Raw genomic sequence first — 19,841 nt, 5'->3', positions numbered from 1 at the left:
CATCCTCAGATGGAATCCATGATGTGTAACCACAGCAACCAGTAATCAATGACACCAACAATGTAGTAATTTATGAAAACATTGTAAACATATTTAATTTTCAATATTTAAGTGGGTTTTCTCATGTTTATTTGCACGAACCTTTAACAATAAATATGTTTAAATATAATGCTTCTTCCATCTAATTCTTGGATTGTTTATCAGACAAAGAGGGAAACAGTCGACAGCAGCAGAGTGGAGTACAACGGAAGGTTTGCTTATTAGGGGCCAAGCCCGCGGGGCCAGAGAACCGCGTATGTAAGCAAATTTAAAACCTTCATATCCACAGATTCCTTGAATAGCACTGAATCACCTGGGCTAGGCCACGCCCATTTCTGCTTTAACTTTTCTCAGAGCAAAATTGCAAAAACTGGAAAACCTACTTTTTCCAACTCCTCCTTGGGGTTTTGTCCAATCAGCGTGAAACTTGGCACGTACAGTCTTCAGTTGGACGTGATATACAGTTAATTATTATTGTTCCATTCATCCATCCATCTTCTTCCGCTTTATCCGGGGCCAGGTCGCGGAGGCAGCAGTCTCAGATGCCCAGACCTCCCAATCCATGCACACCTCCTCCAGCCGTTCTGGGGGGACCCCGAGGCGACACCAGGCCAGCTCAGAGACATAGTCCCTCCAACGTGTCCTGGGCCTTCCACAAGGCCTCTTCCCAATAGGACATGCCTGAAACACCTCCCGAGGGAGGTGACCAGGAGGCATCCGAAACAGATGCCCGAGTCACCTCAGCTGGCTCCTTTCGACGTGAAGGAGCAGCAACTCTACTCCGAGCTCCTCCCGGGTGACTGAGCTTCTCACCCTATCGCGAAGGGTGCGCCCAGCCACCCTGCGAAGGAAACTCATTTTGGCCGCCTGTATCCGCGATCTTGTCCTTTCTGTCATTACCCAAATCTCATGACCATAGGTGAGGGTAGGAACGTAGGTCGATCGGTAAATTGAGAGCTTTGCCCCCCGACTCAGCTCCCTCTTCACCACAACAGTCCGATACAGCGACCGCATCACTGCTGACGCCGCACCGACACGATCCGTCTATCGATCTTACACATCTACCCTCACTCGTGAACAAGACCCCGAGATACTTGAACTCCTCCATTTGAGGGAAGGACTTTTCCCCGACCCAGAGAGGGGAAGCCACCTTTTTCCGGTGGAGAACCATGGCCTTAGATTTGGAGGTGCTGATCCTCATCCCGGCCGCTTCACACTCGGCTGCAAATTAATTAATTAATTATTATTGTTATTATTTTTAAATCGAAGGGATATATTGACACAAAAAAACGGCTCAGATGCCCACATCAAAAACATTAACGGATAAGGAAGCCTAACAGGGTAACCGAGAGATGAAAAACGAATTGGATGATAGATAAGATTTTTAGTTTATTCTACAGCTGATTTAAGACATGGGTCAAAACTGAGCCGTTATCATAAGAGATGCTAACAGAAAGCTAACACAAGAGGAAGTTTTATGTGGTCATTTATTTCAGGGTCGTTAATTGTGATTATTGAATTTAAAATTTAGCAATCGAGAACAGAATTGTAATTGACTTTCGAATGAAAATGTATGATTGTAATTTTAATTGTAATTGGAAAAAATGCCAGTCATCATAGTCCTAATTAAGTTACAATTGAACATGGAAAATTGAAGATGTAATTGTAATTGAAAAATTTAATTGACTTGCTTGAGATGCTTTATTAGATTTAAGGTTTATTATGTCACATGTGCATGACAAAGCATAAGATTCAGGCCAACATAACCAATGTATTCTACCCAATCCCTTTCTTAAAACTCCTATTATGAAACATGAAGTTCTAAAATGTTGGTGAGATGTTGACAACTTCAGAAGTTGTGAACAATTCACCAACCTTTTATTTTAAAGAGGCAGCCTTTATTGCCGGCTATAGCCTCTGATTGACCTCAAACATTCAGAAAAAGAAGTGATAAACACAACAAGTGCAGCCACAGAAATACATGTTGTATTTGTGGTGGTGGTCGGAGCAAGGAGAGGTGGTGAGTGGAGTGGGAATAGGAAAGTAGAAGAACAGTCGATTAAAGCATCCGCTCTGCCCACACAACTACATTATTTGTCCCCTAGGGGCAATTCAAATCTCTGCATTTAACCCATCCCTGAGGAACAGTGGGCAGCCACAATGTAGCGCCCGAGGAAAAGTTAGGGTTAAGGGACTTCAACATCAGGGAGTGATGGCCCGCGTGAGATTTGAACCCGCGACCCTCCGATTATAAGCTTGCTTCCTTAACTTTGTTTTTTTAGCATACAAAATTAAATTCTCTTGTTCATTTGGGATAAAGCACAAGCAGAGATGAATTTCTAGTCGTGATTAGTTGAACTTTTCCGTCTGTATTGAAGATACTAATGAGTTTTTCTTGGATCCACATTTATTCAGCTGTACAAAAGCGCTATTAAGATCCAGTTTATGTGAATGTTTGTACTTTTAAAAATCATCCCATGTTAATATTTTGAATCACCATCATATACATTCACCAAAACCTGCAGTCTACAGTAATAGCAGTGTTTTTTCAGAGTTCCGGTTCTTCAAGCTAACTTTAACATGCTAAATTCATCTTATCTCCAATAGGAAAAATGGCATATACAGGTCATATAATTAGAATATCATGAAAAAGTTGATTTATTTCAGTAATTCCATTCAAAAAGTGAAACTTGAATAATGTGTACATTCATTTCACACAGACATATTTCAAGTGTTTATTCATTTTAATGTTGATGATTATAACTGACAACTAATGAAAGCCTCAAATTGAGTATCTCAGAAAATTACAATATTGTGGAGAGGTTCAATACTGAAGACACTTGGTGCACCTGCAAAGGCCTTTAAATGGTTTCCAGTCTAATTCACAATCATGGGGAAGACTGCTGATCTGACAGTTGTCTAAAAGACGACCTTTGATACCTTGTACAACGAGGGCAAGACACAAAAAGTCATTGCTAAAGAATAGAGAGGCGAAGGGAAGGAAAAGATGTGGTAAAAAAAAAAAGTGTACAAGCAATAGGGATAACCACGCCCTGGAGAGGATTGTGAAAAATGTAGGGGAGATTCACAGAGAGTGGACTACAGCTGAAGTCAGGGCTTCAAGAACCATCACGCACAGACGTATGGAAGACATGGGTTTCATCTGTCACATTCCTTGTGTCAAGTCACTCTTGAACAAGAGACAGCGTCAGAAGCGTCTCACCTGGGCTAAAGACAAAAAGGACTGGACTGCTGCTGAGTGGTCCAAAGTTATGTTCTCTGATGAAAGTACATTTTCCATGTCCTTTGGAAATCAAGGTCCCAGAGTCTGGAGGAAGAGAGGAGAGGCACAGAATCCACATTGCTTAAGGTCAAGTGTAAAGTTTCCACAGTCAGTGATGGTTTGGGGTGCCATGTCATGTGCTGGTGTTGGTCCACTGTGTTTCCTTAGGTCCAAGGTCAACGTAGCCGTCTACCAGAAAGTTATGGAGCACTTCATGCTTCTTGCTGCTGACCAACTTTATGGAGATGCAGATTTAAACAAGACTTGGCATCTACACACAGTGCCAAAGCAACCAGTACCTGGTTTAAGGACCATAGTATCCCTGTTCTTGATTGGCCAGCAAACTCGCCTGACCTTAACCCCATAGAAAATCTATGGGGTATTGTGAAGAGGATGATGCGAAACATCAGACCCAACAATGCAGAAGAGCTGACGGCCACTATCAGAGCAACCTGGGCTCTCATAACACCTGAGCAGTGTCACAGACTGATCGACTCCATGCCACGCCGCATTGCTGCAGTAATTCAGGCAAAAGGAGCCCCTTTTCGGTTGGCCAACATTTCTAGAAATTATTTTTTTGTATCAATCTTCAGTAATATTCTAATTTTCTGAGTCACTGAATTTGGGATTTTCATTAGTTGTGAGTTATAATCATCAAAATGAAAAGAAATAAACATTTGAAATATATCAGTCTGTGTGTAATGAATGAATATATTATACAAGTTTCACTTTTTTAATGGAATTACTGAAATAAATCAACTTTTTCATGATATTCTAATTACGTGGCCAGCACCTGTATGTACACACGCATATGTTCAAAGCTATTTCATATAGGTTTACATCACTTTAACAAGGACCAAGCTGTTTAATCGATTAGCAGTGTCAGTAAAGTCCACATTGCTAGCTTAGAGTTTCCATGGTGCTGAGGTAGAGATTTGGCTCAGAGATGTTATCGATTAACATTTTAAAATGCACTGTTTTCAAAAATCAAAGAAAACAGACAAATCAAAGAGAATAGAATCATGTCAGACGTGTCAAAGTCCTCACCAAAAGCTATTCCTTTTGCTCAACCACCAGATGAACAGAACGAGCCATTCAGAGAGGAATACATTAACATTGTATAGTCGCACCTGTGCACAACAATAGCTCACAGCAGTTGTTTAGGTGCAGATTATAAAAGTAAAAACACCAACATATTCTCAGACCTGTTAGTGTGCTTGAAAGTTTTCACTGAATATTGAAATGTGTCTTTTTAACCAGGCAGTGATTGATTCATCAGCACATTAGCATTTGGAAAGAAAGACTGTTATGAGTAGTTCACTAGAATTTAAATTCTGTGTAACTTCACTACTCACCAATGTTACATAGAAGTAGCTAATTTCTTGGAGTGTTTTTGCACCGACCACTATTCCTTATTCTTATAGTTGGATAACTATAACTAACCTCCCCAATCCTTCCAAAAAATAAAATTCTGATTATTATTTTTTTTTTTTTTTTTTTTTGGTCACTCAGTAAAAGAGGCCCTTTATGTTGCTTACGTTTTTTTTTTTCCTTATAACGAGTTTTTTTCAAAAATGTGTCAAAACGTGTGTTGTCACGCCCCTCCCTCCAGCTTTAGTTAGTATTGCTCATGTCGCATGCGCAAGAGAGACTTGAGTCAACGCTAGACATTCAGACGTGACTTGCCAACATGTCGGTAAATGGATTAAAATTGGGTTGCCAGAAACAGAGAGAGATAAAACAAAAAGTTGAAAGTACAAAAAAGGAGGCAGAATATGCTAAAAAGGTTTATGGTTTGTGGTTTAACGTTCAGGCAGCCGCAGCAGAAGAACAAGAAGACACTGTGGATGTCCCTCTGAGTGAAACTCAACACACACACACACTTACCAAACCCCCCCTCCCCCACTCACTCACCTCAGCAGCCACAGCGACAATATTAAGACAGAGTCGAATGAAGAGTTAGCATGTGGCTTTAACTGACTTACCTTATTTTAAGGGTTTGCCTCTGAAAAAAAGAAACTAACAGGTACGCTATGCTATAATAGTTAAGGGAAACCCCAATTACATCACAGAGAAAACACCAATATATATTGAACATTGCCATTCTGGTTCAATTGTATGCATCAAAACATCATCTCAAAGCAAGGGCAAAATATTGAGATATATATTGTATATCATGATGTACTTGATAGCTTGAAAATATTGAGACATTAAAAAAAAAGGCCATATCGCCCAGCCCTAGTTGGTGGATGTCGCTAGTCGGGGGTGTGTGTGTGTGTGGCGGTGGTGGGGGGTACGCAATGGTTTAGCTCCCCGGTCCAGAATTTCATAGGACCGGCCCTGGCGAAGCGCCTGTCCACCATGATTTGTTTTAGCCAATCACACGATAACAAATCATTGGCACGCGTCGCAGAGACGCTCTTAGAACAACAACAAAGCTAGGTACTGTATAGTAATGCTGCGGTCATTATGTCGTTGAGTGACTTTTGCCATTTTTGCAACACGAGTATGCGAGTTAAGAGCACATTAACCATCCTCCTGCATTGACATCTTTCTATTTTGATTCAGAGCTATGCTAATAGCGGTAGCCCAGCTAGTTCCTCTCCCCACAACTGCGCATGCACCAGTTTTGCTTCGGCGCTTCTGCCTTCGTCACAGCCGGATATCCCGCCCTGAACCACAACACTGCCTCATGATTGGTTCTAATCGGTTCAGTTCGGTTTCGAAAGGTAAAGGCGGGAACAGCACAAGATGGATTCTGGTGTTTGTGAACACCAGGAGAATCCATCTTGCAGGCAAGGTTAAACTATTGCAAACTCAACCTATTCTTCTGAGGATTTTTCAGCTCATAAAGTTAAATGCAATACTTCCATTTTTTTTTTTTTTTTTTTTGTTTTGTTTCCAATGCCGTACTCTAGTACATTTTGGTACCAGACTTTAACCTAAGACACAAGTTATGGACTGAGGGGAAGAATTAAATTAATAAAAAAAAGAGAAATACCTGTTTGTATTTTAATGACTCTGGTTTCCTAGTTGACAAAATTTGTTTTGTTTTTTTTGCTACCTCTGGTACATAGAGATGGACCTAAATAACAAATAATCCCAGCAAGGGCTTTTTATTAAATCATTTTATAAATTAACAATATAGCAACAGCTTTTTTCTGAGACGCTGATAGAGATTAAGTGATTTGTAAAAGAAGAAAAAAAATGAATAATGAGATTATACTGCAATCTGCATTCCTAATGTTTATGTACTTAACAACAGATGTGCTGAATGACATGTATACCAAATATCTTTTTCTTCCTCTCAAAATTACCAACAATTAAGTGCTGCACAGCCTAACTATAGGGGGTGATAACATTATCCAGCCTATCATATCAGATTAGGTGCTAGATGTAGATGTAGCCTTTTTTAGACCACCAGAGACTTTTTATCAAGCACTAGGTGCTGTAAAATTGATGGTGAGGCAAGATAAAGCTGCATATCTATTATGCAAGTCATACTCTATTTAGCACCTTCTCAAAGCAAATTTGACATGATTGTGAAACAAAACATTTGGGAGGCAAACACCCTGGACCAGTATATTACATAGTTAAAGCATCTAAGAAAAACATGAACATCGAGCAGGAACATTCAAACCCATTTTTTTATTGAAATGAATTTACCTAAAAGGTGCTCTATGTTGCTCTGTGTGTTGCACATCATTTGCATGATTGTGAGTTTATAGGATGTCTGGTGGTGTGTCCACATTGTTTATTTATAATTATACAATTCTATAATTTCATTTTGCTAACACTTTTTGTCCAAAGCAACATACACAACAAGCACTGAAAACTTCAGAAAAGTCATTTAGTGCTGGCCATTATGTGTTTGGTATAAAGGCCCAGGTTATGTAGTAGGGCTGGGCAATATGGACTAAAACTCATATCTCAATATTTTTTACTCAAAATGGCGATATGCAATATAAGTCTTGATATTTTGAACTCAATAAAGTCTATCCACAAAGATAATTCTGGGTTAAATTTGCTGATACAAAACGCCACACAGGCAAATTTATTAACAAACAGCTCCACAATATGTGCCACTTTTGGCTTTTTCTCCTATAAGAGACAGCATGTGTGAGTGAGTTCTGTAGTGTGGCTTGTTTAGGGGAAGGTCTGTATTAGAACGCTCTCAGAAATCCAGCTAACTGAGCTTTCCATGCTTTTCCTAGCATCAGCGAAAGCAACAACTCCTACAATGAGTATTTAACACAAATAAGGTATTAAAAAGATATATCAATAGAGGCGATATTGTAATTTTCTGTCTCGCCAAAATAGAAAACTCAATATATCTTGAATCTTGATATATTGCCCAACCCTATTATGTAGCTAACATTTACTTCCAGCACAACACTTTCCTTGTTATTAATGATTAAGGGCTGCACATGGTGTTAAATCTAAGATAAAAATGCCTTCGAATCTTGAACCCACATCTTAGTCTGTTGTCCGCTCCAAATATTTGTGCCTCTGTTTTTATGCCAAGTCACCACTTGTATAACAAGTCACAGTTAGTTTCTGTAGCCTTGGTGGTTCTGTAGAGGAAATTCTTGTTTGCCTTCCCATAAAATGTCTTTTTGTTGTTTTCTGTGCATCTTTATTGTTTTTTCCATACCTGTGGTTAAGAAAACAAAACATGCCTCAAATCTTAATGTCTACATTTTAAAGTACATCCAGAATGATAGATTATGTCTCTGTTTTTCCTCGCTCTCCGATTCAATGTCCCCTGGCGACAAACGAACAGACAAATAAAGAAATAGGAATATTTGTGCTTGGAGTCTCCTCAGAGAGCGCTGCAAAGGCTTTTGTTGTGTCATTATTTGTCTGACAGTGACAGGCAGCCGGGATTGGTCTTTTGTAATGATTTGGCAGAGGGATTAAAGTAAGTGGGAAAATACTTCACACATCACGGTAGAGAAACTGGAGTAGACAACAGGCCTATTTTTGACATTGGTCATAAAGCAGCCAACATAAAGCACAGTAAAACAATAACAGGTGTGTTTTTAACCATCAAATGTGCCCATTGTACAGTTATGGTTTCAGTTTGCTCATATCTTCCTGACGGGTGTGAAATCTTGCATCTGTCGATTCTCTATGACAAGACAAGAAAATGTGGCAACCCTTCACTTAAAGTTTTATACATATTTAGGCTGACATTATGCTGTCATTATCTGTCATTAGCATGAATAAGGTGTCATGAAGGCTGTGATTAGGTGTTGTTTGCTAAATTATGACACCTTTGGAGCTATGTTAGCATTTTTTGAGTTAGGTGGAGGGATCTAGTGGGGTTAGGTAGGGTTAGTGTTAGGGTAACAAGGGGTTAGGGGATAGGGTAATGAACAATACTTAATGACAGCCTTCATGACACCTTATTCATGCTAATATCAGGTGTCATGTCATACTAATGGCAGTGTAATATCAGCCTTTATGTATAAAACTTCAAGTGAAGTTTTACCAAAAATAAAAAAAAGGGGTGGCCCATCAATGCCTGGTGGGTTGTCAGCCCAAAGTCGGCCAGTCCGGTAAGTTTTTTTTTTTTTTTTGACGAGCGAGTGGAGACAGATATGGTTACAGGTGGCCAGAAATAGTCCAAAAGTGGCAAAAACATGGAAAGAAAAAAGTTTAAAGTAACTAAAATGTGTCAAAAGCAGTCAAAAGTGGCCAAACCCAGTGGTATGTAATGGCAAAGGGTAGCTTAACTGAGCAAAATGTGGCAAACAATAGTGAAAAAGGCCAAAAACATGGAACAAAAAGAGGCAAAATGAAGGGAAACAAGAGGTATTTATTTGTAGCTTATTTGAATAAAAAGTGGCCAAGAAAAATAAAAGTGTTAAAAAAAACTTGCAAAAATTGCCAAAAAATAGGGAAAAATGGATATTTATTGGCAAAAGGTAGCTAAAGTGTGAAAAAAAATGTCAGAACTTTTTTGAAAAATGGGACAAAGGAAATTGCAAAATGGCCAAATAATATAGGTATAAAGGGATTCCAAAGTTTTTAAGGTTTTCTGGGGGAATAATAACTGAAATTAAGACATGAAGAGCCACATGTTGAGCATCTCTGACTTAATAAAGGCTTCTACACAGTGTCTGTTGATAATGTAATGAACAGGTCTGGACAGAAAATGCCAGGGCCGAATTTTTGTCCCAGTCCACCCCGATCAGAGCTTGTGATTAACTATCGAGTGGCTGTGTTTTTGCTTTGTAAATTTCTTCCTTGAATAATCAATAATCTTCTATCTCATTCGGAGTTACTGTTGCTGTGTCTCCATGAATAACTATTTAATGTTTTGTTTTTTGTTTTTTTTTAATAATAATAATAATGTTTATTTTCTTGCCCTCTGGGCATTGTAGACAAGGCTTAGCTACTGTTTTGTGTCATACTAAAACCCAGTACAATTTCAGCACAGAGTAATTGTCAGTTATGTGGACAAAAAGTTATTGTTTGCCTCCAATAATTTCTGCTCCATCAGCTGTAGGTCTTCAGATGATTTGCTGCTTTCTTCCTGAGTTGTTATCAAAGAGATGTGACACAGACGTTATGTTTCTGACTGCAGCTTTTACTCCCGGGTAACGGTAACATCTCTCGGACGGCAGATCTGTGTGGATTTGCACAGTACCCAGGGGGTCAAATCATGTTATGCACAGTACAGTGCACACTGCACTATCCACCTGCTGTTGACCTGCGGTGCATTCACTGCCTGGGGCCTATGGGCTTATTAGTGAGTGACTGCTACCAGATATGGGTTTGCCAAATCCCAGGCACGTGACTCGCAGGGAAACTGGAGACTTTTTTAAAAAGCACTGAGGGTAAAAGGTCGCCAGGGAGGAATTTGGAGTCGCTGGCATGGAACCACCTGCTGTTTATGGAGAAATACAACTTTGAAAAACAGCAGAGGTTAACGAGCGTCACTTCCTACAGAACAGAAAATGAATAAAAAGAGGAAAGAATTCAATGTGCATAACACTGTGAATTATTTAGATAAGTGATTCTCAACTGATGGGTCGGGACTCAAAAGTGGGTCGCGGACCTGAACTGGGTGGGTCGCGGATAGCTGGTTAAAAATAAATTAATACTTAATGTCTCTTATGTTGGACTTGTCTTTTATTTTGAAAGAAACTTTTCTTTTGCATGCTGTGAAATACCTGTTGCACTGGGAAATATATACATATATGTTTTTGAAAAAATTATATATGTTTTTTTAACAGCTATTTTTGAATGGGTAACAATTTAATCAGAACCTGAGAACCCCTGATTTAAATCCTTTGACAATGTAATATGTTTAATTCAACACCAAATGTTGTGAATAATAAAGGTTACCATGCGTATTCACAGCTTAGGCGTCCATTAAACAGAAAACAAGGTGATTACAAGGAAAGCCTGTGTACAGTTTCTATCACATTAACAAATCATTAATTAACTTCAACTTGCTGCATATGTGAATTTACATTGAAATGTACTCAGTATTATAACTGAAAAACCATACATTATCAATAAGCAGTATTTTTTTTATTACGTTCAAAAGCTTCAATAAGTAAAAAAAAAAAAAAAAAAAAACTTGTGATTTTTATATTCCTTGCTTCAAATTGTGAGATGGATAACGTGTAGTGATGGACAGTGGCATTTAGTTTTACCTTCATAATTGCTCCCATGTCTCTGTCTTAGGATTGCTTTTGCAGTTGGAGACCGTGAACTAAAACCCACGCTGTGCCCATGGGTGCAGAAAACACTCACGTCAGTCTCTACTGAGTCTTGTTAGGCCAGTGCATGACACAGAGTTTGTGGGCTGACTGCAAAAGGCTGTGTCTCAGGCCGTGACGCACAAGTGTGTGTGTGTGTGTGTGTGTGGTGTGGAGGGGGGGGCATTAGCAACCCATTCTATGACAGGGCCCTTGTTCTTCCCAATAATTAGCAAAAGGTCCTAGATTTCTTTTTGTCATCTCAAGAAGTAATCGTTTAAATTATTTTCCTTTTAGGTTTCCTCTGGCAGTTTTGAATGCGTAATTTCATTCGTTGGCGGGCAGGTTAATTTGTATATTCCACACTGTGCCAAAGTGAATTATGCATTTAAATAGGTGCAGGGGTCAGGAGTATTAAAAGAATCATTAAATTACTTGAAATACAAGCAGGAGAAAAGTAAAACTTAGAATAGAATAGAATTCCTGAAGCCATTAGGGATATTATATTTCCCTAAAGTGCTCCACATTTCTACATGAATATTTTAGTTAGCATGAGTTGCAGAGTGAAGATTATGCCCAGAGTTATAGTCAAATATAAACAGGGTTTTTTTTCCAACTCCAACTTTTGTTTTTGTATGTGTGACTTGCTATCTGTCCTGGATGCCTTGTCGGACTCTCTCCATCTCTTCTCCGTGGGCTCACTCTCACACACACGCACGCGCATCAGTGGCGCGCATGCACCCACTCTGTCAGTCACATCAGGTTGAAATGCAAGCACAGCCGCTGTCATTGCCCGCCAATAACTTCTGCAAACCATTTGAGTCTATTTCGAACTGTCCGTCGTGTGCGTGTAGCATGTACATCCAAGGTGCACATTAGGTTACAAACACGTGGTGAAAATAACAGGGCTTATAATGCTGTGTTCACGGAGAAATGTGCATGTTTACGCGGACTTTGTGGGCATGTGTTCACAGTACAGAGCCAGAGAATATCCGGACACCCCTCCCCCCTCTCATGTCCGTTCTAACCAGCATTCAAAATAAAATTTACGTTTTGCAGCGTAATCCCCAAAGCAGTCAAAAATAATGAATGCGCACACTCGGGCTGTGTGCAAGCTGTTAAAAAACAGCTGGAAACCGCTGACTTGCAGAAAGTGCTAAACCTTATCATTTTCAAAATATAGTGCTTGCAAAAAGAAGTCCTATAATATCCCCAAATACTAATTGGTGTGTATGTTCTTTCTGCATCAATAACTAAAGAATAGCAGTGGACTTCTAGCAACACTAAGTGACTGAGGAAACGGTTTCTTGTAAGATGGGTCTTAGCAGAAAATCTTAATCTTAAGTATAAGTAACATTCACCTCAACAAAACTAATTATAACCTAACATGCCTGCCAACTAACAGTTTAATGATTCCATTGTATTTTATTAGGCTGTCATCATTCAGCTGTTATGATAAAAAAAACAGGGTTTGATTCCCAGTTTTGGTTCCTTGTGGTATTGTTTCGCTGTTGGTACCATTAGCAGACAGGGCTGTGCATGGCTATGTCATATGAAACCCACTGGCAGGTCAGCCTGGCATGATAAGCATCATGCTTCAGAGTCTCACGTAGGTCTTGCAAAGGAACCCAGTTATTGTGATTCACTGAGTCGTAGCCTTCTGCCATGGTGAGTGACCTTATAGGACATTCACTCAAAGGCACTGGAGGCTACATATGCTAACTACGCTACAGTTCTTCTATTTGCATGCTATTTTCCATCTGATTGTAAATGTTGCTTTCTTGTCTTTTATGATTCTGAATAAGTTAGACGAGAACACTACCGCCTGATTGTGAAGCTTTCGAACGTTCACAATTAATTTGAATTTCATGCATCTTTAGCTGTACAATATGAGCTTCTTTAAAAATAGAGTTTTAATTTCCCAGTGTTCATTTGCTATGCATAGGTTACACAGATAGCAGACAGAAACATTGCAATCATCAGGTGTAAAAGTTACTTCTAATAATGTTCAGGTTTTTTTTGTAGGGCCTTTGGTGTCATGGTTTGTATAATCTAAGATCTTGCCAAGTTCTTTGGACCAAGAGACAGAAGCTGCACTTCCATTACCCATGGAAATGCGCAAACTCTAAATAGCGCAAAAAAACTGGTGATGGAAACACCTGATTTTTTTTTAAAAAACACTCAAATAAAACAAAAAGGTGTTTACACTTTCATGAGGAGGTATTTCGCATGTTTCGATATTGATATGTGTTGCAAAAGCTCTATGGAAACACCTTTTCCGCAAATACACACCACAGGACGTGACGTATTGGGTCACATGACCACTTCTCTCCGAGTAAACATGACACAGTATGTGTGGACAGAAGAGGAGACCAGGACATTATCATTATTATTATTATTATTATTATTATTATTATTATTATTATTATTGTTAATGCCACATAAGGCGTGAAGCAACAAAGGAATACGGTGTGTTATAAGCATCCGTCTTCCTGCGCCAAAGTCTCGCGGGATGAGATTTCATCGGAGTTGCGAAGCTCCTTCCCAAAACACGTTCAGAGCGCAATTATACTTTGTCGCTTTTATTTTGCAAAAATCTGTAATTTTTTTGCGTGGGTCGCCTCAGAATTTTACTGTTGTGTTAGGTCAGTTAAAGTTTGTAATTCTAATTTTTCTCATTTTGAGTTATTCACTGTTTAAAGTGGATTGTGTTTTATAAATGTGTATGTCTTTGTGTCTTTCCCCTTCCTTTTGTTTTCCCCTCCACCCCCTCCTCTTGTCTCAGGTGTCTGGGCTAGGGTTCCAGCTCGACACAAGAAAAAGAAGAAGAGGAAGAAGAAGAAAGAAGGGCCATGGGGGTGAGCCTGAGGCAAGATGTAGGATGGCTCCCACCTTTCCTATTCTTGCTATTCATGATCTCTGTCACCCCTGCCCAAAGCCAGGGGTGTCCTCAGCGCTGTGAGTGCATTGCCAAGCTCAAAACCGTGTCCTGTTACGGTAAACGTTTGTCAGCCCTGCCGGACGGAATTCCAACGGACACCAAAATCTTGGACCTAAGCGAGAACAAACTACGTTGGGTGGAGCATGGTGATCTGCTTCCATATACACGCCTTGAGAAGCTGGACCTGAGTGAAAACATGATCAGCGTGATCGAACCAAATGCATTCTCCAGTCTCCAGAACTTGCTGTCGCTCTCACTGAGGGGAAACCAACTGAAGCTGGTACCAATGGGAGCTTTTTCACATCTCTCCAACCTAACCTCATTGGATCTGAGTGAAAATAAAATTGTAATTCTTTTAGACTTTACTTTTCAGGACCTAAAAAGTCTTAAAAACTTGGACGTCGGAGACAATGATTTAGTTTATATTTCTAACAAAGCTTTTTTGGGTCTTGTTGGTTTAAGGGAGATGACAATTGAGAGGTGCAACTTGACTTCAGTGTCCAGCCAATCTTTGTCTTACCTTCAAAACCTGGTGACTATTCGTCTTCGCTATCTTAGTATTTCTGCTTTGGAGGACCAGAATTTTCGAAGGCTTGGAAACCTGAGGGGCCTAGAGATCGATCACTGGCCCTTTTTAGAGTACATCTCCCCACACAGCCTGCAGGGTCTTAACCTTTCCTGGCTGTCAATCACACACACAAACATCACCTCTGTGCCCACTTCTGCCCTGCGCAGTCTAGCTCATCTCACCAGCCTCAACCTCTCCTATAACCCAATCTCTGTGTTGGAGTCCTGGGCTTTGCGGGATCTCATCAAGCTGAAAGAGCTGCATCTTGTCAACACTAATCTGGCAGTAGTACAGCCTTATGCTCTCGGGGGCCTCCGGCAAATTCGTCTGCTTAACTTTTCTGCTAACACTCTGGTGACACTGGAGGAGGCAGCCTTTCAGTCTGTCAACACTCTGGAGACCCTACGTTTGGATGGAAACCCACTGGCTTGTGACTGTCGCTTGCTCTGGATTCTTCAGCGCAGGAAGACCCTAAACTTTGACGGAGCGTCCCCTGTGTGTATGTCACCAGTTGAGGTGCAAGGACGAGCTCTCAATGCTTTTTCAGACTCGGCTCTCTTTGACCATTTTACTTGCCAGAAGCCCAAAATTCGCAACAGGAGACTTCAGCAGATATCAGCCCGCGAGGGACAGGTGGTGTCGTTTATTTGTAAAGCAGAGGGTGAGCCAACACCCGTGATATTCTGGATCTCACCTCAGCGTCGCCGCATCACTACAAAGAGTAGTGGCCGCCTCACAGTTTTGCCTGATGGGACACTGGAAATACGATACGCACAGGTAACAGACAGCGGGACGTACATCTGCATAGCAAGCAACGCTGGTGGTAACGACACCTATTTTGCCACATTAACTGTCAGTAGCCTCCCACTGGACGCAGCACTCATTGCTAACCGTACCTACTATGCTGGAGATCTAAATGACACAAACCTAAACGACACTAGAGTCTTCTTGAAGTTTACGCTGGACCTAAAGACTATCCTCATTTCTACAGCAATGGGGTGTATAATGTTCCTGGGAGTGGTCTTGTTCTGTTTCATTCTGTTGTTTGTGTGGAGTCGAGGCAGAGGACAGCACAAAAACAATTTCTCAGTAGAGTATTCTTTCAGAAAAGTGGATGGGCCGAGTGGAGCTAGTGGAGGACAGGGAGGAGCACGAAAGTTCAACATGAAAATGATTTGATTATTAATGACCTCTGTCCATTTTGGTATTTTCCCCTCAAAGACTGTTTACATGTAGATGCACACAGACATTAAAAGGGGACTGTTGTGCTGGGACAATACAATAATGTCATTTGGAATATTCAAACACAATTTTCTTATAGAAATATGATCTTGTGTATGATGAGGGTTCAGGCTGAGAGTCTTTCTATCTCAGAGTTAGCTATATTTAAAAATGTTGCAGAATCTGTCGAAGGACCACACCTTTTAAAGCCGTCAAAGCCCCGCTGGCCTTTAACCAGATCAAAACTCACGCCATGTCCTTCCTTCCGCTTGACAAGGAACTCTTGCCTCATTGTCTTTCAAGGACTTCACATCTGTGCTCAATTCAATGTGATTCAATCGCTCCAGGTCCAAACTGATGAATACATTATGACAGGGCGGTGCTGGATGAATGCCAAGGACTTGCCAAACTGTTTCTCAACAGTTTTCACTATACACTGTATATCTAGACTCAGCCAGAACTTTATTGTACGCTTTATAGTGACATAAATCCAGCTGCTCCGATTGAAGGCTTCTTACTGATGTAGGTTTGTGAGGATTGGAGAGTGCAAATAAAGAAATTCAAGGACTGTATCACTGCCAACTTGACAGCAATATGTAAAATCACAACTGACCTGTGGGTCCACTACTGCTCCAAATTTAATCCCGCTATCTAAGCCAATGCACAGCTGTGTGGTGACAAATCATCGAATGCACAATTGTTTGTGATACTTTTAGGTTTTTAAAGGATTATGTTGAAACCATTAACTCTTGTGATCAGGAAAGAGACTGTGTACAATTAATGGATGTAAATACAGGGTTTTCCTTCTTTACAGAGCTTGTACTATTTGTAAAGGACAACACTGTCAGAGTGAACTAATCTTATGAGTTTCACAGGTATACAGGCAATATTAAATGTGAATGATATTTTGTAATGTTTAAATTGTGTTCTTTACTGTGCTCTTGGGGGGAAAAAAACAGTTTTTGTGACCTACTGTAACTAAAATTTTCAATATTTAAAAATCAAAGATATCCATGTGAATTCCAAACACCCCACTTCTTTGGTCATAAGACTAAAAATCCCAAAGAACATTTTAAACTAAAGCTTTCCATTTCCTCATAGGGCTTTATCTATGACAGGCAGTGCTTGGCTGTTCAATGAATGAAAGAATTAAGTGGGTTCCTCTCTAGTCCTTGAAGTGTTCAAGACGTGTGGAAAAATGCTAATGTGATAAAGACTTTGGATGAAAGTCACATGGAAAGTGATCCTAAGGGAACAGCAGAAATCTGCCATGATGTTACGTTTGACATATAAGGCAGCAATTAGACATTTTGCTTTTAAATTTGCAATGCCAGAAGCTGAAAAATGAGGCAAAAGATAAGAATAAAATTTCTGTGATAAACTGGAATCTTATCCAGAATGTAGCCTGATTTAGACCCAATGTAAGCTGAGATATGCTACAGCAAACTCCCAAAAAATTTTAAATATTTAATGAATTTTTTTTTTTAAATTTAGCCTCTTTTTTTACTAAGTTGTAATATTTAGAACTGCTTGACTGGGCCAAAGCAGATCCAGGAAAGGAAAAGTGCTAATGAAGCCCATGTCTTAAATCAGCTGTAAAATACACTAAAAAATATAATCTATCAATTTATTAGTTTCTAATCTCTTGGTTACCTTGTTAGGCTTCCTAATCAATGAAAATATTGGTATAAATATTGTTGGTGTAGACAGGTGAGCCTCTTTTCTGTCCGTATACCCCTCGATTTAAATTATTTAAAAAATGGTAAAATGATTCTTGGAGCAGGAACACTTGATATGAAACATATTTTAATAATTATGAACTATGTATGAGTAAGACATAGAACTGTAACATGGTTCCCCTGGTTTGCGTGAATAGTAATGGACAGTTTTTATAGAATTTTCATGCCAATTACAATTACAAAAGCAATTACATGAACTCAATTACAATTAAATTACAATTGCAACAGCAACATATATTTACAAATAAAATTACAATTTTAATTACATCATAATGTCATTATCAATTACACAATTACAATTATTATTATTGACCCCAAGTGTTTTGCCCACATCTGGTCACAATATTACAGCTGATGGGTTTAATGAACAGCTGGCTAAGCCTTTTAACCTATAGAACATGTGTGGTAAATGTTTGAGGAGTGAACGTAGAAGGGATATGTGAATGATTATCTGTTATTTATTGATTAAGACCAGTAAACACCTTCAGCTGAGACATTAGATGTACATTCAACCCCTGCATTAACAATAGTGTGCTTTTGCTGCTCTCTGTTGGATAGGAATGGTAGCAAAAAAAGAAAACAACACATGTTTAACAAAAAGCACATGTATATGTCATAACTGTCTCCTGAGTTACAAATATAAATCAATGTAATGTTTAATCACACAGCAAAGGCTGCCACAAGCTAACGGTAGCATTTGGATTTCATAGGAATTGCCTCCTGTATTTAAAAAGGCACAATATTTTTAAATAGTCAAATGTAATGTTTACTAAACTGGGCTTCTGATGCTAGATGGATTCAAGTTTTCTCCATGTATTTCTAATAAGTGTAAGCTGAGGTTTTTTTTTCTTTGTCTTTGTCGAGTTCATGCTGTGAAAACCATTATATGTGGAAACTGTGCTGAACTGTTTTGTATAGTAATGTTTTATAAGAAAGTATAAGCACAGTGTTTATAAAGCATGTGACAATATCTGCTCTCATGATGCTGTGTCCTATGTGTTCTTTTTGTCGAGTGTCTCTGTTCTCAAGAATCTGGAATATTGAGTCTTGAATCGATGATGTTATATTAGGACACACAAACAAACATACCTGACCCCAAACTCCATGGTCCAGTTTTCAACCACCTCATAAATATTCTGTCTGAATACAGATTAGAAAATTGAAAGAATGAAAATAAATTTGAATCTTCCCGTTTTATCAGTTTGTGTTATTCTTTGATAGATGTGTATTTGTACATATTGTATTTCTCCAAACACAATAAAAAAACAAATGACAACTGACAGCTTTTTATGAACATATTACATCATGTGACCTCTTCAACCATGACACGCTTTGTTTATTCATTTGGAAGGGATAATGCATACATGGACATGACAGTGCATAAATATGCCAGATTTTGCACTAAGTTCCATCTGTAGTGGCCCATTTGCAGCCCATTTTTTAGAAACTGCCACTGTAAGAATTTTAATGCCGCTTTTTTTATTTAGACAGACAGAATAATCTTATCAAATTGCTGTGTTTCTCTTGTGTGTTCTCTCATAGCGTAGTTTTCTCTGGGCTCACATGTGACCTATGCTAGATATAAAAAGAAATGACAAAAAAGTACTTAAAAAAGGAAATAACATCACCCTATAACATCACTTAATCTAACTCAGAGGTGACAAAATCATTTTAGTTCAGGGGCCAAATAGGGGACAGCTTGATCTCAAGTAGGCCACAGATTTTATGCGGGAAGATGAGTAGTTTCAACATTATTGTGCCTTAGTTTGCACTTCTACGTATACATAAAATACTAATTATAAAACCGACAATATCCATGCAATAAGTGATCGATATCAGTCCCAACAGGATGTTCACTTTAAATTTACAAGATTTTGTGAGCAATATCTATTTAATTAAGGGAAAAATTATTTTTGTTCAGACTGGGGGTCCATACAAACAATACACATAATGTAATAATTTGAGGAAAATTGATGGATTTTGTAAGAATTTATAATCTTTATCAACAGTTTAACATGATATAAAAGCACCAGGAAAAATGTGAGCACCTGAAAATATTGTTCAGTTTCATTTACACACTGATTCATTTGTTTTTTTGTCTTTTTTACTTTCTTCTGAGGGCTGATTTGAATGCTCCAAAGGGCTGGATTTGGCTCCCGGGCCACAAGTTTGACATGTGTGATCTAACTTATCAAAATATGTTGTCTAGATCTATGAAGGACCAGGTCGCATGGAGTGTGTGGCAGCAGGAAGCAGTATGAAGAGGCTGAGGAGGCTCCAATTAGCAGCTCATAGTCCAGTGACTGGACCGGTGCTCCAGGGACGTCTAACAAGC

The 19,841-nt window shown here is 39.2% G+C and overlaps 1 protein-coding gene across 1 annotated transcript in view; it reads left to right on the top strand.

Annotated features, from left to right (window-relative positions):
* The window catches only part of lingo3a (leucine rich repeat and Ig domain containing 3a), a 57,454-nt gene extending 38,753 nt beyond the window's left edge, over positions 1-18,701 (top strand). Inside the window, exon 2 of the mRNA XM_028445302.1 lies at positions 13,823-18,701. Within this exon, the coding sequence (XP_028301103.1) occupies positions 13,890-15,725 (1,836 nt within the window). The 5' untranslated portion in view covers positions 13,823-13,889 and the 3' untranslated portion in view covers positions 15,726-18,701. The remainder of the gene's footprint in view (positions 1-13,822) is intronic.
* Positions 18,702-19,841: the final 1,140 nt, after the last annotated feature.

The sequence above is a fragment of the Gouania willdenowi genome, chromosome 4 (genome assembly GCF_900634775.1).
Source record: "Gouania willdenowi chromosome 4, fGouWil2.1, whole genome shotgun sequence".
NCBI lineage: Eukaryota > Metazoa > Chordata > Actinopteri > Blenniiformes > Gobiesocidae > Gouania > Gouania willdenowi.
The sequence above is the reverse complement of the archived record's forward strand: the minus strand, read 5'-3'. Positions and strand labels throughout refer to the sequence as shown.